At 32.4% G+C, this 20,360-nt stretch overlaps 5 protein-coding genes across 7 annotated transcripts; 3 read left to right on the top strand and 2 right to left on the bottom strand.

The window, feature by feature from the left end:
• Window positions 1-204: 204 nt before the first annotated feature.
• LOC117157546 (proteasome activator complex subunit 4) lies at window positions 205-6,986 on the top strand. Its single transcript, XM_033335640.2, has 13 exons — window positions 205-598; window positions 718-858; window positions 950-1,121; window positions 1,183-1,575; window positions 1,648-1,796; window positions 1,877-2,199; window positions 2,284-3,256; window positions 3,340-3,610; window positions 3,689-4,069; window positions 4,144-4,704; window positions 4,776-6,329; window positions 6,405-6,632; window positions 6,704-6,986. The coding sequence occupies exons 1-13, from the start codon at window positions 387-389 to the stop codon at window positions 6,842-6,844; spliced, it is 5,499 nt and encodes a 1,832-aa protein (XP_033191531.1). The 5' UTR covers window positions 205-386; the 3' UTR covers window positions 6,845-6,986.
• Naa80 (N-alpha-acetyltransferase 80) lies at window positions 6,404-10,849 on the bottom strand. 2 transcript variants are annotated; one of them, XM_033335855.2, is made up of 4 exons: window positions 10,608-10,849; window positions 9,812-9,931; window positions 9,611-9,744; window positions 6,404-9,527 (listed from the first exon to the last, which is right to left on the bottom strand). In XM_033335855.2, the coding sequence occupies exons 1-4, from the start codon at window positions 10,658-10,660 to the stop codon at window positions 9,178-9,180; spliced, it is 657 nt and encodes a 218-aa protein (XP_033191746.1). In that variant the 5' UTR covers window positions 10,661-10,849; the 3' UTR covers window positions 6,404-9,177. The 2 variants fall into 2 exon arrangements, with proteins under 2 accessions (XP_033191746.1, XP_033191738.1); XM_033335847.2 differs by having other exon boundaries at window positions 10,556-10,819.
• Window positions 7,602-9,192, top strand: LOC117157637 (flavin reductase (NADPH)). Its single transcript, XM_033335834.2, has 5 exons — window positions 7,602-7,740; window positions 8,060-8,224; window positions 8,305-8,394; window positions 8,475-8,606; window positions 8,698-9,192. The coding sequence occupies exons 1-5, from the start codon at window positions 7,668-7,670 to the stop codon at window positions 8,841-8,843; spliced, it is 606 nt and encodes a 201-aa protein (XP_033191725.1). The 5' UTR covers window positions 7,602-7,667; the 3' UTR covers window positions 8,844-9,192.
• MED6 (mediator complex subunit 6) lies at window positions 10,137-12,838 on the top strand. 2 transcript variants are annotated; one of them, XM_076624010.1, is made up of 7 exons: window positions 10,137-10,240; window positions 10,317-10,505; window positions 11,471-11,651; window positions 11,751-11,910; window positions 11,976-12,150; window positions 12,220-12,466; window positions 12,537-12,838. In XM_076624010.1, the coding sequence occupies exons 3-7, from the start codon at window positions 11,624-11,626 to the stop codon at window positions 12,614-12,616; spliced, it is 690 nt and encodes a 229-aa protein (XP_076480125.1). In that variant the 5' UTR covers window positions 10,137-10,240; window positions 10,317-10,505; window positions 11,471-11,623; the 3' UTR covers window positions 12,617-12,838. The 2 variants fall into 2 exon arrangements, with proteins under 2 accessions (XP_076480125.1, XP_076480124.1); XM_076624009.1 differs by having other exon boundaries at window positions 11,437-11,651.
• Window positions 12,839-14,026: 1,188 nt separating this feature from the next.
• Window positions 14,027-20,331, bottom strand: side-III (sidestep III). The gene is made up of 14 exons (XM_033335711.2): window positions 18,463-20,331; window positions 17,723-17,855; window positions 17,415-17,623; window positions 17,213-17,323; window positions 16,922-17,125; window positions 16,706-16,851; window positions 16,478-16,628; window positions 16,286-16,416; window positions 16,010-16,169; window positions 15,610-15,906; window positions 15,211-15,531; window positions 14,788-15,075; window positions 14,589-14,698; window positions 14,027-14,479 (listed from the first exon to the last, which is right to left on the bottom strand). Exons 1-14 carry the CDS (start codon window positions 18,632-18,634, stop codon window positions 14,366-14,368), a joined length of 2,547 nt encoding a protein of 848 aa, XP_033191602.1. The 5' UTR covers window positions 18,635-20,331; the 3' UTR covers window positions 14,027-14,365.
• Window positions 20,332-20,360: the final 29 nt, after the last annotated feature.

Below are 20,360 nucleotides of genomic sequence, written 5' to 3'. Positions count from 1 at the left end.
AATCATTTCTGATTTAACTTTCTTATATTCTTTTGTAGGAAAAGCATAAAAAAAGGTAATTATTTAATTATAAATGAGATATTACGAAAAGTATTCAAAATGAAAAATCGAATTTGTTATCGATAATATTAATAAGCATATTGAATATCGATATATTGAATACGAAGATCGATGTTTCTCTAGATTTATAGTAATTCATGTTTCTTTTTATTCATCAAATATGGCATCCTAAAATGCAAAACATGACTCAATAAAATCGAAGCAGAATAAGCAAGTTGTTACTGACTTAATAATATACATGATTTTGCATTGTACAGTGCGCTCTTTTGTAGGTTGCATCTATTTGTGCTTCTTGTGTTCGTAATAGTAAGACAGTTTCAGTGACAATGAACAAGAATCTCGCAGATATTTGTATTTACAAAAGTATAGAAGATGTTCAATCTAAGAAATTTATATACAATAAGTTGTTGCCTTATGCAGACGAAATAGAGACAGAAACACAGGCTTTATTAGCCGAAATTAAAGCAAATTTAGGGCGTGCTGTTATGTTTAATGAAATATGGCCAGGCTGCTATGTATGGGTTACTAAATTAGGCCAGTGAGTATATTCATTTATATTATTATATTATTTGAAAGAAAGGCAATAATTACATTTTAATTATACTGCTTATTTTAGAAAATATATTTGTAATCTGGATTCATGAATATTTTTTCTAGTTACATAAACATGTATGGATTTAACTTCAGCAAAGAAGATCACATCTTGCTTATAAAGTTATTATATGAACTGGTTACAGTTTCAGAAATACCTACAGCTTCTACATTTCAGTGTCTTATTACATTACTAATGTTGTTAAAGTAAGATGATTTAACTTTTATTCATAATATTATATAGGATTATCATTTGTTATAGGAAATCAATTTCACATGTTTTAATATATATTTACAGAAAGAGGAAATTTATATCTCCTGATGAATTGAAACTGCCATGGCGACCTCTTTATAATATGATTCTTCGTATAATGAAAGCAAAAGAAAATCGTCCTGAAATGTACCATATTTGTCATCTTTTTGAGAATACAACAGAATCACTTATTGTATACGCAAAAGTTTATTTTCCTGTAAGTGAATATTTTTCTTAAGTAAATTAACAAAAGAATGAAAATTAATCCTTTATAATAGTTAAGTGCAACACAGGAGATATTAGATGAATTAAGACCAACTTTATGCCTCACCGATGTCATAACAATGTCTCAAAGTATACAACTGTTACGGTGGTTTTTACCAGTACAATTGCCTCCAAAATACCATTCAATTGGATATCAACTATGGTTTGAAGAATTTATGAAATTATGGGAAATATGTCACAATGCACCAACATGGGAAAATGAAATGATGGAGTTAATGGCAGCAGTAGCTAATTATAACATTGGATACATTAATTGGGAACCTTATATACCATTGATGTTCACTAGATTTATACGGTGCTTAAAATTACCAGTATCATATAATAAAATACAAAAACATCATGAAATAGATGCAAATTCTATAACAATATGGATAGTAGCAGTTCTGGTAAAATTTTATTGAAAATTAAAGAGTATATTTAAATAAAATATTGTTTCATATATTGTATAATGTTTTTAGGGAAATGGTTCAAGTGCTCAAACATATCTTGATAAGTTTTTGAAAACGATAGAAACATATTTTCATCCTGCTAATAATGGTTACTGGTTGAATATATTAAAAGAGATTCTTATGAAGCTTTCATTTTATTTTATTACGCGTTTGCACAAGTGAGAATCAATAACAAGTTTTATAATTAATTTTTACAAGTATTTATAAATTTATAATGTATGTCTTATTTATATTATAGAGAAAGGTATGCTGAGCCAACTTGGGAAACTCCCATTCCTGAAGAGTATAAATTAACTGATAGTCATGTTGATGCATTTGTCAAAAGTATGTTACCAGTAACTATGGCATCAATATTTAATAAATTAAGTGTTAATCATGCATCACAAGCTTTACAATATCTTGCTACTATGAGACCCAATTTGGTTATTCCATATGTTTTGAATAGAGTGTCTTCTACATTGGATTCTCTCACAATAGAATCATATAAACTGATTGCTACATTGAATTGTATGGAAGCTATAGCTAGGCCAATGGCAGAAGGGTCTAAAAATGTAAATACAGGTGTGGATTATACTTTTCTGGCTACTTTTTGACATGATTTACTATTTATTTTACATTTTTATGAATTATAAATTTCTTTTGCAGACTATACATACCCAGAAGGACCAAGACATGTTTTACCACTACTTTCTCTGCTTCTATCTAGCATTGATCCAAATAATCCAGAAAAGTGCTTTTTAGCTTTCCGTCTTATCTCAGTTTATGCCTGTTTCATACCTATTGTGGATACTTCTAAACCAATCACAGCAATAGGTGAAGAAGATAAATTAGATTATGAAACAGCGTCTGGATTTGAAGATTTTGTTTTACAATTTTTGGACAAGATATTTTCTTTCATAGATCACAGTTCTCTAGAATTGGTTAGATTAGAAAATTCTGCTGGTGGCGAGAAAAGTAAATTAGAAAAGGTCACAGAAACCGTTCTGTATAATGTGTGCATGATCCTGTTAATGTATATTAATGATGCAATATTTAAAAAGGCTTTAGATAAATTATGCACATTTATAACTCAACGTACACTCGAAATTAAAGTTGCTGGGCAGTTGGCAGCTGCTTTGTGTCGAGTATTTGCCCAAGTTAATGGCAAAGAAACTTTGAAAACATTATTGCCTGTACTTTCACAAACTATCTTAGATATCACGGGCGAAAGTAATGATATTATTAAGGAAGAACATGTGGATGATCGTCTTTTATATGCAATGTTGCTTTTATCTGCAACTGTTACTACAACAGGGAACAATTTACTACCTTATATAGATACACTCACAACAGTTCTTGACCGTGTAGTGATTTTAAACTCTAGAGAAGGAAACAATTTAGCTTGTATATTATTAAAATCAGTCCTTCATTCATTATCTACTATGGTACCATGTCACTTTACATCTACTGATGAAATAAAGTACTGGGGTCAAGTTCTGGATATTAGTAGCTTAGATGTCAAATGGTACATTCCTGATAAGAAAGAAATGGCTGCAATAAATCGAATATTTTTAAGATATCTTATTCCTGAAACAAATAAATTAAAGACATATTGTAAACGCTTGATCACATTAAGGAGGTTAACTATTGATCACTTCTATATAATATTTAATGATAATATTCATTAAGAATAGGTGAAATAAAATTATTATATGATTTTAGAGAAGAGTTACTGACTAGCTTAAATATTGTAAGCACCATTATTGAAGGTTGTGAATCTGTTTTACCTATATATGAAGGGAAACCATTAGATTTAGTGAAATCGTCTTTAAAATGGCAACCTTTCAGGCCAACACTTGGTATGAAACATGAAATATTAATGCCTAATGGTAGTAACGTTAAACGTTACATTGGAACACTTATGAATAAATTGCAAGGTATAATTCTTGAAAATACAGAGGGCGATACAAAAAGTTTATTTGTTTTGATAAAGGTATCTGTTTAAATATACTATTTAGAGTAATAAGTTAATAAAGAATATTAAACACATTATAAAATTCTTTTATTCTAGATTTGGGGCTATCTCTTATTAGGACCTGCATCTGTTACAACTAATATTGTAAATTATAGAAATATAAAAAGAGCACACAAAATGATGAAGGACATGTTAGTAAGAAAAAAGGGAATAATGGGATCCTTTGTATTGCTATGTGCAGAAATTCAACACAAAACTCGTTCATATTTACAGTTTTTTAATTTAACTGAAGCTCATAAACAAATAATGTTAAAATTATTTAGATTGGCTACTAGCAGGTACTCTGACGTGCGATGTCAAGCTCAACGCGTCCTCTTGCGGGCTTTCCATCATTTGACGTTGTCATCTAGAATCATTATTCCAAAATTACTTGATATATTGAGGGCGGATCCGGAAGCAGATCATGATGCGTATAAGGTAAGAACGACAACAATCATGACAAGCAACGTTTTGATACAATTTTTTTTAATACTTCATTTTATCTTACATAGGGAGCTCTGAATATTTTAGTTGATTCTCAAGAAACAATTATCGAACATGATTGGAATAAATTGAGAGATTTATGGACAACTTTGGTACTTTCTAAACCATGTGAGAAATTATCTATAATTCGCTTGAAAGAAGATGTTGTGAAATATATAAGTAAACAATTTACAACGATCGCTATTACGTTTGAAATACCGAATACATGTTTGGAAATTGCAACAGCTTTATGGAAGACTAATCCTCAACCTACTTTACCTCAGCCCACAGAGGATGAAATTGTGGAAGGTTTAAAAATTGCACAAGCATTTAATGAAAGTAATTTGGCATCTTATAATGGTTTAATAAATGATCTCTTAAATGCCCTTTTGGAAAAGAATTTACATTGGAGACATCGTTTAATGGCAATAGACTTTATTCGACATTTAGTTCACCCAGAACAAATTTATCCACCAAAAGTAGTTCGTTACTTTGTAGGAGCATTAATACACGATTCATTAAGTGAAAGAAATATTGCTCTTCGTGTAGTTATATGTATGTTGCAACAACAAAAAAGAGAACACCCAAAGGTAAAGTACTGAAAAAATTTATTTTGCAAATATTTTTGGTATAACTTAAACACAAATTTTTTAATTTCAAGATAACTATTGATCCACCAACATCACTAGAACAAAATGAATCATCAGAAAACCAATCTGTGAATTTCGAACGAGGGCAAAGACCAGACAATGCTTGGCTCCAATATAATTTCGAAACTCGGCCCTTGACTGCAGAGCAATGGGATGAACCTAGATTTATTCATAAGCCATATCTAGGATATTACACATGGCCAAAAAAAATTGAAATGTATGCGCCGACACCTCAACAACCATGTCTAGATCCAAATGTACGAAAATTAACAGATCATGAAAAAGAAATCGATCTCTTTTTTAACGATTTGCAGAATATCAAAAAACTCATAAAATTTTATAGTCTTGAAACAAAAAAGGACAATGACAAATTCAATTATTATAAATATCGTCTTTTTAAAGCCCTTTTTCGTAATCATGGGATAGTATTCCTAAAAAATTTTCTGCCACATTTACATGAGTTAGTGAAGGATAAACAAGAAAGTAGTCAAAGGTGTGCAGCCGAAATTATTGCGGGAATCATTAAGGGTTCAAAACATTGGCCATTTAATATGGTTTGTGAAATGTGGGATTCTTTATTACCGGTCATAAAACTTACCTTAATTAATATGACACCAGAAACTCTTGAGGACTGGGTCCATTGTTTTTCCACAGCTCAACAATGTAGAGATCCAAATAAACAACATTGGTTACTGGAGCATTTGATGGAAGAAATTTTTGTTAGCGAATCAGAATCGTCTTTTATTGAATCGGGACGATTGTTTATTTTACAAACGACTCTTACTGAACAACTATGGCGGGTTTTGGAATTATTACAACGTTTGTTGAAACGGATAGAAGATAGATTATTAGAAAATCCATTTGAAAACGTGAGAGAACGGTTAAGTTCTGTTTTAGTAACGGTGTTCACAAGTTTAAGAACTTTAAACAATCAGTCGGTACCGCAAATACAAGATTTCTTAAATAAAATAGTGCCAAAATTACAACCTCTTGTAGATGAAAATGCAACGAAATTCGACAATGATGTAAAAAATCTGCCTGCACATGTATCTATTGTTAAATCGAACGATCTAAAAGAAATAGGAATAAATGAAGAAGAGAAAGAAAGAGCAATTCGATTACTTAAGACAATTTGTAAATGGATTGTAGATATGAATCGTTCATGGTATGGTTTACCGCCAGAATTGTATCAAATATTTCCAATCATCTATCAGATGGAAAATTGCGAAACAGATGAAGAATTGAAACAATCGTGTACATCTGCTTTAACAATATATGCACAAGCATTCACATTGCCGTGTAATATGCCAGTAGCTTTAGAAGCAGTAGAAAAAATGTCAAAGCATGTATCTTGGTGGACAAGATCTGCTTGTTTGGAATTCCTTCAAGCTTGGGTATTTTACAACATGTGTACATTTTTAAGTAATCCATCATGGGTTAATTCTGTTAAAGATATAGTTTTACGTTTATTAGAAGATGAACGAGTTGAAGTAAGAAAAACTGCTGGTGAATTACTTAGCGGATTAGTGCATTGTATGTTTATACCCGAATTAGAATCTTTATTGGTAAATATATTTGAAATATTTTTATGATAATTATTACCAGCAGTTATATTTATAGATTTTTTTCTAATTTTTCAGGATGAATTCAAGAGAAAAGCAAATATTAAATTATGTAAAAAAGAAGCTTTGAATAGTAATAAGGAAGAAACAAAAAAGAATCTAAAAGCTGATGCATTACGTATTCGTCATGCAGCTATAATAGGAATGTGTGCATTTGTACAAGCTCATCCATATGATATACCAAAATACGTTCCTCCAATTTTTGAACATCTTCGTGCTCATATGAATGATCCACAACCTATACCAGTTAGTATCCAAAATAAATTTGAAACATGATACAATAATTCATTAAATAATAAAATTCCTCTGAGTTACAGATGACAATTAAAGAGACTTTGGATGATTTTAAAAGAACTCATAATGGATGGAGGGGTGTGGAGGAGTATATGCAACATTTCACAGAAGAGCAATTATCTATATTGCAAGATTTAATAATGCCACCATCCTATTATGCCTAACAGAAAGTTAACATTTTTATTATATAGTAAAGAATTTTTTAGTAATAATAATATAAAAGTTGTGTACATGATATTTAACAAAAAATGTATTGGTATTTCGCTGTGAAAATATACAAGATATAATATAAAATATACAAAAGAAGCCATATTTGTTTATTTAAGACTGTCTAAATGTCAATACAGCTTTAATATGAATTATTATACATAAGGTATATATGTTTCTGCTAAAACAACAAATTTGAATATTTTAATTAAGCTAGATATTAAATAAATGATAATTTACGAAGTTTCATGCAATAAATGGTAAATGCCACTATAATTTAAAAAGTTTAACTTACTGAAATTATTACTGACTACCTCTCAAATTAAATGTTTGTGAACTATTTTATGTTTATACCTTAATTAATATTTTTATTTATATATATATATAAAACAAAAAAATAAATGTTATATCATGTAATAATGACTATATGTTCCTTAAGTCTAAAAAATATTTACGCTAAATATAAAATTTTTCTAGAGAATAGGTTAGGCTACTAAAATAGGCTTGAGGCTTTATGGAAAATTCGAGTATGTATATATGATACGATAAAACTCATTTTCCATTTAGAAATCTAGTAACTTATTCTTTTAATTCCATTCATTTATATGTAATAGATAAATCAGGAAAAATATACGTCATATTCTTGTTTGTAACTTTCTTGAAATTGCAATTTTAAGTGTTTTCTAGACATGACATAGCATTTCTGATTAGACAATCGCTTCTAAGTACTTGAAGTGGATAACGAATTTTCAGTAGCTATCTGATAGCAGTTGTATCGCCATGAATCGAATAGTGATATTTGGAGCTACAGGAAATACCGGACTATGTGCTTTAAATAGCGCTGTAAATAAGGGTATAGTCTTATCTACTATTTATCATTTTACTTTGTAATCTATTCTTTTATATATATTAAAAAGAGATTTTAATTATCGAAAATGTAATAAAGATATAAAATATTTTATAGACAGGTAATATCGTTATGATCAATCCCTGTATTTGGTTTTGTTTATACTCTCGTTCCGTTATATTCGCGAACGATGATTTTAATAAAAAATATAAAATAGCCAGAAAGGTTTTTGTAAAGATCTTAGACAAAGTACAAGCGTATAATATTTGAAAAATGCAAGTTATGCGCAAAACTAATTTTATTTTAATTATCTTAAAAAATTTAGGATTAAATATAAGAGCATTTGTAAGAGATGAAAGCAAAGTACCAACAAATTTAAAAGATAAAATTGAAATAGTTGTTGGAGATGTTACTAATGCAGAACAAGTTTCAAATGCAATATCTAATAGGGATGCAGTGGTTGTTGTGCTTGGCACACGGAATGATTTAGGTAAATATTCAATTTTATATGAAATATTAATTTTTCAGCCTACAATATGAGCTTAATATCCATTGCAAATTTTCATTTAGGTCCAACTACAGTATTGTCCAATGGTATGAAAAATATAATAGATGCTATGAAAGTGCACAATGTAGAAGTGGTATCTGTTTGTTTATCTGGTAAATTTTGCTAATCTAATTATTTACAACACATATTGATAATTTTCATGTATTGTTAATTAATATTTTGTTTCTTGCAGCATTTTTGTTTTACAAACCTGAAGCAGTGCCTAATATATTTAAAGATGTAAATGCAGATCACCAGCGAATGTTCGACCTTCTTAAAGAAAGTAAATTAAAATGGATTGCAATATTACCACCCCATTTTACAAGTATGTCATTATTTGTAATTTTAAAGAAATTATTTACATATATTTCACAATTACAGACAATCGTTTGTATATATATTTTATCTATTTGCAGATGTACAAAGATCAAAATATGTAGTAAAGCATGATGAGTCTCCTGGTCGGACTATTTCCATATATGATTTAGGAGATTTTCTTATTGAAAGTCTTCAACAACCAGAACATTATCAAAAAGTTTGTGGTATTGCTAACATTGCATAATATAACAAAAACTACATTTTGTAATGTGGTCAGAATTAAAAAATATTTTGGAGAATATTTTCAGCTTTTAGTCATATAAAAAAATAAATAGGTAATATGAAAAGGCACCTTCTAATTTGTACAAAATGTATATCATTGAAAGTATGCAGCTATTGAAAAATATTTGTGATTTTAAATATCTATTGGAATGGTTATAATTTCTTGTAAAATATGAGGATGTGTGCATGAGAAGTGTTTCTGTATTTAAAAGCAATTAAAAAAATAATTTTTTAGATAAATAAATAAATAATATACATTTGTGGAATATAAAAGAATCTTGAAAAAAATAAAACTGTTACTGTGATGATAATCTTTTTACCATATGTGTTCTGTGTGTTAAGATACCTAGATCATAGAACTTTGGCATCTGAAAGTTTGGCATTGGAGGTGGTGGTGGACCACAATATTGTGTACTTTTTTCTTTAAGCTTTGCTTTAGTAAATGCTGCACTAGAATATACAACATCATTGATGCCTGATGCTTTAAATGGATCACAGGTTTTATATCCATTTTTTAGGTAAAAAAGTTCTTGGCCTTTAGTTATTAAATATACATTTTTAATTCCTTTCTTTGCTACATGTTCCTCAGCTCCACGTAGTAGTCTAGATCCTAAACCCTGAGATCTACGCTGGTAGTCAATTATCACTAAGACATGAAATAGAAAATTAAATTTGGTTCTTGTTTGTACACTTTCATATTTTTCTCTCTGTTAAACTAATTATACATACCTGATTGTATAAAACAACTATGACGTAATCGAGGTATTAAAGATATTTTACAATGACCAAGGACTCTGTCCTCTTTGTCTATTAGTATAAGACATGTGGGAAACTCATCGCATGATACATTCAGAAATTTTAACCTATTTTACATTGAAGTTCATTTAATTGTTAAATAGGACTTTGTTTAAATTAAGTATTATGATATACCGTGCAGTTTCACTTCTTGGCCATTCAGAATTCAGTAATGTACAACAGTCTGGAATTAGGTCTGGTCTTTTATGAAGTGGTACTATTCTATATTCCTTTTCAATAGCAGTCATATCTTTTCTGTAATAATGAATCATGATAATATAATTTTTGTGCAATTTAATTTAACTTTCTTAAGTTCGAAATATTTCAAAAAGTAGAATAGTAAAAGTTTTGCATTATTTTTGTGATAACAGTTATTAATAGAAATATTAAAAGAAATTGAAAAAATTAAAAGATTGTGACAAGATAATGGTAATGAAAAGCATACAGAAATAGATTTCGCGATAATATTACGTAAAGTATCTATTTTTATAGCTATAGTCAGGACAATAATTTTCATATTTTCGGGGAAAGGAATTAAAAATAACTTGTCATGAAATATCAAAGGTAAAATTTCTTCATATTATAGAAGAAGTAACAATAAGAATTATTGTTTTATTTTTATATAAATTATGACGTGAAGATATCGAAGAAGAATCCATTAAGCAACTAGGAAGGTTAAATAATACATATTTCATATTAATATATGAGACAAAATTTGTTCGAGTAAAACGGACGGATGGTCGGAGATTGGGATCTATTTGACTGATTGACTCCTTTAGAGGGAAAAGCGTGCAACAACCTGTGATTGACAGGTATCGAAAAATAGAAGGTAACATATGCGAACAAGTGTAATAAATAGCTTGGTGCAGATGTCCTTACCGTATTTTTCTAACTGGATGATGAGAACTTGACACACAAGTTTAAAGGTCACTGTGCTTCACCTATATGTATCCCGTGTGGAAATAGCTTTGAGATTAATATCATCTTGAGCCAAGAATGATGCTTCTGTTGAACATATCCCCACTGTTACATAAAATTTTCGTAGCACCCAGTGGTATTATAGAGTACATCACCTCATTTCAAGTCATTCTTCCACTAATACGTCTTTTGTCTAATAATTATACTTTTACTTGTTAATCTTAATAGAAAGGAATTTTATACTATATATAAAATATCTGGGAAATACTTGTACTATTTTTAATTTCCAATTACATATTTTATTTTTTTACAAAAAGTTTTGTAGTCTATTTTTTATTTTGTAAATTGCAATGTGATACATTATTGGAATGTTAGATAAAGAAAGAAAAATTTCATATTTTTATTTGCTTTTTTATTTTATTTATTTTGCTTATTTATTTTATTTCTCTGTATAAAGTATCTCACTGGGACATGTCCATGACCCATTCTCTTTCGAACGCGAGTCTCGTTTTTTGCATTTGACCCATTTTTTTAAATAGCCTCTGTTCTACATATATATGTGAACAATGTCCTGCATTCTTTATTTCGACAGTGATGGTCAATAATTGTTTCTGAATGATACGATTTTAAGGAATTACAGAAAAAGTAATTCTTTTGCATTTATCACTTACGAAAAAAAATAAAATAAGTGTTTATGGAAATCACTATGTATGCATTTCTCATTTCTTACTTGTCATTATTTTGAATTTTAAATCTAAGGATTAATGAGATTTGAGAACCATTGTTGATCCCGCTAATTGTTTACTTGTATCATTCCTGTGTTTCTAATATCTTATTTTCAGTATTTAAGTCAAATAAGTAATGGTATTCATACAGATTATTTAGAAATATCTAGAATTACAAGTAACAATATTGCACATAAACTCCATTAACGGAAACGAGACGTATAAGCAATAGTACATTATATCAGTTGTGTGTATGAAACAAATATTTTAAATATTTAACAAATATATAATTCATAACATAAAAATGTTGTCTGCAAGAGCTCCTGTAACAGGTAATAACATACGGAAATAAAGTTTATTAATACAGTTAATATAATAAACTTGTTTATGTTCTTCCTAACCTCCTACTTTTTATTTCATACAATTAATAGAAAATCCTTTGGGACTTTCTTGGCATGATAGTGCATGGATTCCTGTATTAAATCCAAACAATATAATGGACTATTTTTCTGAAAGAAGTAATCCTTTTTATGACAGAACATGTAATAATGAAATTGTCAAAATGCAGCGTTTAAGTCCTGATCAGTTACAGTAAGTAATATGAGTAAAAGCATTGTTTAAATGTAAAATATCAATAATTAAATATTTATTTTTAGAAATATGACTGGCCTTGAATATATTCTTTTACATGTTCAAGCACCTATTTTGTACGTGATCAGGAAGCAACACCGTCATACTCCTACTTTAGCAGCGCCACTTGCAGACTATTATATCATTGCAGGTGTTGTGTATCAAGCTCCTGATTTGGCATCGGTTGTGAGCTCCAGATTGGTACTTAAAATTTATTAAAAATGAGTATTATCAGGACGTATTGTTAATTTATGGAACTTCGTTTTATAGTTATCTACAGTACATCACTTACAATCTGCTTTTGAAGAAGCTAGTTCATGTTCAAGATATCATCCTAGCAAGGGCTACTATTGGGATTTCAAAAATGGGAAAGCTATGGCAGCAAAGAAAGAAACACCTGTTCGTGAAGAACCAAGTTCTCTATTTCAAAGACAAAGGGTGGACATGTTACTTGCTGAACTTACACGGAAATTCCCATTGCCTGTTCCAAAGCCAGTGCACCAAGCTATAGAACCTTGTACATACTTATTTTGGTAGTTTTTTTTGAAGTATTTTAAGCATCAAAGTAAAATTTGTTAATCTTTTAGCAATGGAAATTAAACAAGAAGTAAAAACAGAAAAGAAGGACATGAAACCACCACCAGAAAAGAAACCAAAAGTTAATTAATAAGGGTTTATAATGGTTTAATAAGAATATAAGACCAATAATGTTCTATGTATATATTGTATTTTATTTCAATTTTTATTTTATGAAATAGGTATTTAGCATTATCAATTATATCTTTTTCGTTAAGTAAAAAGTGTGATGAACTGGTGTGCATGTGAATATATTTTGGCAAACTACTGAATTTGTACGAAATTAAAAATAAAAAATAGAAAATATTTGTCACTTGGTAGTATTTTATTTTTTCCTGCACCATGGACAATCTGGATTATCCACTTCTTCTTCTACATTTATTTTTATCCGTGGAGTCTCTTTCTTCTTAATCTTCCCTTTTTTATTAAATTTACGACAAAAGGTAGAATCTGGACATTTAATTTTTTCTTTCTCGGATGATGGATGACGGAAAAATCCTTGATGTTTATATGCTTGCATTAACCAAAAATATCTTGATGTAGCAATTGATCTGATCTATAAAATTACATTGTGTTGTTATAACTATTGAATGAAATTGAGAAGTATTTTGTTACAAACTTTCATATTAATTTGTATAATCGATTTAATATGATGCATTACGTTAAATTTTCAATTAAGGAAATGGTTATGAAAATATTTTAGGACCTCAAAGTGATATTAATAAAATATACCAGTGTTTCAACTATTTTTTTAGAGTTTCATTTGTAATTTTCTATTACGAAGAAGAATGGCACGTAAGGTAAAAAATGATATGTGACGGAAATACGTGTCCTGAGAAATACGTAGATGAAAAATTTTTCGGACAGGGTACCTGTGATTCTGACAAAGATGAATTTATACAAAATTTGAAACACGAAAAGTGCAAAATAATTCAGTTAGTTCGTCGACAAATGCGTAAATTTTATGATACTCAAGTAACATTAAATATCAATGAAAATATTTAATTTGGGATTTACGCTCGTGTATCTTAGAGGAATAGTATGATCTTTTTTTTTCCCAGTACAAAGCATCTTCAATATCAAATGGTTGGCAAACAAGATACATGCAAGAATCGCCAAATATGTCACATATAATAAAGCGCGAAGTGAATATAACAGAAGATACGAATAAAGAAGCAACTGATGTACCGAGAAGGAGTACAATGTCAGATGGTCAAGTATTGTGTCTGCGTACCCTGGGAAAAATTCGAAAAAAAATTTGTATGACAGTTTTAATTGCTGGAATCATCATACTGATGGCAGTGATTTACGGCATTTATTTCCGCGCTTATCTTTGCAATAATGGGAAATCTTGCATCACATCCCTTCAGTACACTCACGTTAAACATGCATTATTTTAAGTATGCACGACAAACACGAGAGATTAAGATAAATCGTTGGAGAAGATAATGGATATTGTTGCGATTGTGGGTAAATTTCTCAACAAAATAAGCAAACCATCTAAGACTTGACACAAAATATATTAAACTTGGAATAATACACCATGTGTAGCGTTTAGTTAGTATGCAACTAGTCTTGACGATTTCTAGATTTTTTTTCAGTTCCATAGATTTTTCAATGATGAGACATTTGACTTGTAAGCAGTGTTAACACGTCTTCATGTTCGTACTATGCCATTCCTTCGTGCAATGTACACCAACTCGACGAGGAGACTAGTTGCAGTTCGTTTGACGTTCATCCTCAGTACCCAACATAACAATTATACGGTACGATTGTTTTTTAGGCTTCGAAATATCGGTCCTCTTGATATGTTTCGCTCATTCGTTCTCTCAGATACTTTTTACACACAACTTTCTGGACCGGGTATAGAGTTGGCGATAATGATCTCTTTCATTAAATTACGATCAGCTTTAAAACTAATAGGTTCCCAAGACTTTGTAGAGAATGGATTCAACTATAAAAAAAAAAAAAAGAAAAAAGAAATGAAAAAAGAAGAGAAAAAGATTTACAAATTACATTAAAAATATTAATTATTACTAATATTATTATATAGTACTACTCACGCTGCATCTGTTACTTTGAAGTCCTTGCTTATGAATATCGTACGGTGCAAACAGCGTATCTGGTCGTACAGGTAAAAATAATTGTGGTTCGCGTTTTATCTTTTCCTGGTCTAAAATCAAACTCACTACATTATCCTATCCATACATTATGCATATTATGCATACATTATAACAGAAATAAAAGCGGATAAACTTTTACCTTGTGGCGACTGTATGATATCTGGCTGATTGTTGAGTGCGTAGTCAGTGACCTGTTTCAACGTGTACTCGACAAAATAAGTATGATCCCCGTGTGTAACATCAAGCATCGAATTATTCCTCGAATCTGGAGGAGTAATTATCGGTTGTTTCATGTAAGGCTCAATATGAACCGGAGAAGTGGTACCTCTGCGTCGGTACATCACCGACATTACTAAAAGTGCAGTAATGCCAAGCGCCATGAAGCCGGTAAGAAATAGAATAATTGGAACCATGCTTACTCCCCTATCTAAAACAACGAATTACCAATAACACTTGATACATTCAATATATGATATTTCTTTATCCTTTTGAATTGCTAGGAAACGCTGAAATTATCTGAATTATCAGATTAAAAGATTACTTTCCAAGTACAATTTCTTACCCGTGTGCTTATCGGAGTCCTTTAGCATTATATCCTCTAACAGACTCACTTCGCTTCTTCCTTTCGCGTTTACGGCATAAGTAACGAGATAAAAATGTGTCGCCGGTAGAAGATCCGCTACAGCAATCCTAAATACTGGTACGTCTGCGGACACACTGGATGCATTCACTCTTAAATTACCAGTAAGAACTTCGTACGCTTCTAATCGAAACTCTTGCCTTAATCCACCATCGTATCCCGGCACACATTCCACTTCCAGGATCTCGGAACTTTGATTCAAGGATGCTTTTATCGTACAATTGTTCAGAGGATTTGGTTTCACTGGGAATGTAAATCAAATTGGTTTCTTGTCTGTACGATACAGACATCTGTTATGAGTTATTTATACATAGAAGTTACCTGCTGGAATGATTTGATAGATACAAGGCGCTTCCTGCTTTCCTATTATGTTTCTACCCCAACACGTTAGAGCTCCGTAATCTCTTTCAGACACTGGCGTGTAAACAAGTTCGCTCATTGTTCCGTTATTACCATCGAATTTCGCTGGTGCAACTTCGAAATTCTCGCCACTATTGTTGAACTCCCAGACGAATTCTACCTCGTTAGGATCAGCGTCCACCTCGCATCGAACTTTTACCGATTCTTCTAACGATGCTCCGATGATGGATACCTCTTTCGCTTTGCACACTGGTGCGACTAAACATTAGAGTCGAAAAGATTGAACAATTGTAGTGAAATCATTTATTAATTATCTTTTATAATATTTATAGTTTGAACATATATTTTTTTTTAAACTTACATTGTACTCGCAAAGTTACTACTGGACTGGTAGTTTCACCTCGGTCATTACTAGCAAGACACGTGTAATTCCCGGCGTTGTCTCGACCTATCTTTTGCAGTACGAGACTCTGAGTACTCATGATTATTCCAGCTGAATAATTTTGCGTTAACACCGCATCCTATGATTATTTAATAATATTATTAATTATTCTTACAATAACTGCTTAGAATAAATTCTTATTAATAACTGGTATTACAAGAAGTAAGTAGGTAATATAACAAGTAAGATACTTACGTTGTGCCTCCATGTAATTTTATGGTGTTCTGGGTTAGCCCGAACTTTGCACTCGAAATATACATCGTCACCCTCCTTTATTTTTTCTGCATTTAGGGTACTACCCAAGTGTAATTGTACTTTAGGTGGAACTGTGAAATAAACATGAAATGTTTATCTGAACATAATTACTACAAATTTCGGAGTACTCACAAACTACGTTTAATTGAAAGAAATCTTCTAGATACGCGTCTGGCAGTGATGGGTTTTCTCCTCGGCACTTGAGGATTTTCCCGTGATCGTCGGGAATCGGTGAAAACATGAGCGTACTTAAGACCACGGAAGTATTACCACCATCGATTACCTGAATGATTAAAATTTTCATAAATAAAAATATCATGACATTAATTACAAATTTGTAGCAAAATCATCGACATATACTTTGCCATTGTGATAAATGGTGTTTCCTTCCATCCATGTAATTCGTGCTCGAGGATGCGATCCTGTTGTCTCACACGTGATGGAGTAGTCTTTCTCCGTTTCTAGCATCGTCGGTTTTAATAAAATTTTCACCGACAGTGGTTTTACTGAAACAATAAAATATCATTATACTATGTAAAATTAATACTTTTTATGATACGAATTTTGAATACCTACGATAAACATCTAGGAGAATAGTCTTTTCTAATGGAGGTATGAGGTTTGTGCTCCAGGCTCGACATTTGTAAGTTGTGTTACGATGTTCCCTTCTCAATTGAGGTACTGTTAATTTACTGACGACTAAGTTCTTTCCAATTTCCTCCAACTTACTGTCCACTTCTTTCTCATTGACCAACCAACTAACCACCGGTGTCGGTTTGCCTATGTTTAGAAAACGAATTAGAGTTGATCTTCAACAAATTTAATATCATATTTTTAGTACTAAATAATCAACAAAATAAGAATTACCTCCTCTTACTTCGCAAGATAGACCAAACTCGACGCCTACTTGAAGTGGACCTGCGGTATTACCCACAACCACACCAGAGCTGTCGTAAATTAAAAGCTGATAAGGTGGAACTGAAAACAATTTCGAAATAATTCCAAGAACTTTGAAGATATCCTCACGAACGTTAAACGCTTTTTCTATGTTATACACACGAATTCTTACCTATTACAGTGAGGTTCACTTGAAAATTCTTCGTGGGCGAATTTTTGAAATCTACTCTACACCGGTAGATCCCTTCATCGTCCAGTTGAACCGCTTCTAGAGAAAGAGTAGCCGGTTTCGTCACGGTAACGAAGTAAGCTCTCGGGCCAACCACGGTGCTGTCCGACCAATTCAGAGCTTTGTTAAATGCTCTTCCTCGCACGTCGAAACTGAAACAGTCAACCGTTTCAATATACCTTTCTAATTAAATGAAGTTTATTATTTCAAATGAATTTTCTAACTAAATCATCTTTCAACAGAAATAATACCTGTAAATCGGTTTCACGGCGTCATCGCGAAACCAAAGCACCATGTATACGCGATCTTCACGCGTGGACGGTTCAATGTCACAAGGCAATCTAGCGGTGCGTCCAAGAACGGCACTAACTTCAAAAGTTGCGACTGAAAAGAAGATAGATAAAGAATTATATTTTTATTTGGTTTCTCGAGAATATATAGCAAATATATAGGTTGAATTTATCGGTAGTACCTCGTTAATTGTTTGTTGAATGATCGTTGAATAATTTACTGAAATTTAATGTGAACGGTTGCGATCACTTATGAAGTAACGATTCCAGAATATCTATGTACATTATTATTATGTAGCAAGTAGTACAAGTAAATATGTCAGACATGTGGCTGATCAATGTACACGAAATCTACTGAAGGCACGGCAATCTTAAGTATTTGGGACAAATACCTAGCGTCTCTACGTTCTAAGCTATTTCATATTGCTGGAGATCGACTTAAGTAGATGCGACCTATAGTTAGTTGGTCAGACATATATTTCCGACCAATCCTGCATACATCAACAACTTACATAAAATGTTTTCTTTGCGAAACTCTTTTTTCTACTCTAAAAATAATAAAAAAGAAATAATACCATAGGATCATTCATCTGTTTCTTCAAACTTAACTGTCTTAGAATTTTCTATTCTTCTTTGTGAATATTACCCATTCTACTATTCCATTGCACAGCATAACTTTAACTATAACATTAACAACGTACCTAAATCATCGTCCTTATCCCAGTTCCCGGTGGCGTTCACGTACACGACTACAGCAAGCATGTAGCCGACGATGATTAGCTTGATCGTGATATCAATGAGCACCCCTAACGCCATCCCAAGAGGGAACGGTTTAAGGGGTGAGTTCGGTACATTCAGATCCGCTTTTTGCATAATGTCGCCCCGTACCGGCCTGTCCTGTGGTTCTCCTTTATTATCATTCCACGTCGAGAGGTAGACGGCCTCCTCCCACCTCCTCCGTTTCGTGTGCGATGCCCTCGACGAACGTACGATGTCTCGACTCTCTTCTTCTCTCCCTCCTCCTTTTTCACGCTATCTCTCTCTTTCTGGAGTAGTGACAAAGGGACAGGGCGCAGGACACGCTCACCGATTAATTCTGCCGCCGTAGGAACTTTTCGGCCGATTTTCCTCTACCCGTTCTCTGCTTAAAGCGTACATCGAGAACGGATTGTTCGTAATTCCAATGAATTCCGTGTATTGACCAGCGATATGGAGATACTTTTGCGTTATTCTCGTCGTCTTGATCGCATTCTTTTTTTGTTGTCGAATCAAGTCAATCTGAATATAAGATACAGCCTTCGTTTTGAGTTAGCTCGATTCATTTGCTTACATCGATTCTCAGGAGGTTGGAGAGCGTGAGAAGGCTGCAATTCAAAACCTCGATGGGTCTCGATGGGTGGCAGTTTAGTAGGTCGTAATACAAATGTGTTTAAAATTATTGTCGATTCACGAGCGTAGAGGCGCCGGCTCTTATTAAACCACCGATGAGCTTCGACAATGGCGATAACGATTAGGAGGACACTTTTATGCTTCTCTTACACCCTCGTATGCTCCCACAGAAATCACCGCTTTCGAGGGTGAACAGTGGGTATAATATATCTTGCAGACTCGTCAAGATTTCACGATGGAAGCCTTTGACCGCACTTCGAGAAGGAATTCGTACTCGTTCTATAGTCTTCCTCCGTATATAGCACCTTGCTGGAGCTTCGATCATCAGTTTCCCGATTTTCGTCAAGGAAAAAATGAACGCACAGGGAGGATATTCGACGAATCACCTTTCGCGAACTTTTACGCGAGCACCATTCTCTTGCACTGTTTCGCGAACTGATTGGAAGAAACGTTTGTCCGTTTCGGATAACGCGAAAGCTTTCTCGACATTTGGAGGGTTGTTCTCTGATAAGGAAAAAGACAGTAAGATAGGGAGCGAGACGAGAGAAAGAGAGAGAGAGAGAGAAAGAGAGAGCCGGCCAGCGGTGCTTCCTCGTAACCGCGTCGTTGCAATGGACACGCTTTGCAGGCGTCGCTAACCCGACGACGATGAGCGCCGATCGATTTTCGTAAAGTCAGTCTGATCTCGCTTCGTGTTTCGACGCTCTCGATTCCCGCACGATATATAACCCCTGTGTGTAGCCTGTTCCGCGCAACGCACACACGCGACAGCCTGCGAATAGCAACGAACCTTCACGACGAGTCGCAACCCCTTCTTTCTACGTAGAAAACGATACGAGAGCTACGTTCAGGGATGTTCATCGAGTTCGGATAACAGTTGGACCATCACGTGATCGGAAAGACTCTTTGATCCTCACGACGATCTTCAGAAAACCAAGGGTCTTTTTTGATTGTTGATTTAGCGTTTTTGTGTGTGAACCGAAACAATATGGTTGTTAAGGATATGTTGAATGATCGATATATTTTTGATACTTTTCGATGAGATACGTGAGAGTTTATAGACATTTTGATAATTTTCGTTTAGAAACATTTCGATGTATTGGATAGATTTAAGTAGATATAGTTCTGTTTAGTCAGACGATGAAGTAGATCGATAAATTTAAAAATAAAGTACCTTTTACCTTCTTTGGATATCCACTTATCTTCGTAC

The sequence above is a fragment of the Bombus vancouverensis genome, chromosome 14 (genome assembly GCF_051014615.1).
Source record: "Bombus vancouverensis nearcticus chromosome 14, iyBomVanc1_principal, whole genome shotgun sequence".
NCBI classification, from domain to species: domain Eukaryota; kingdom Metazoa; phylum Arthropoda; class Insecta; order Hymenoptera; family Apidae; genus Bombus; species Bombus vancouverensis.
This window is presented reverse-complemented; position numbering and strand designations above follow the sequence as displayed.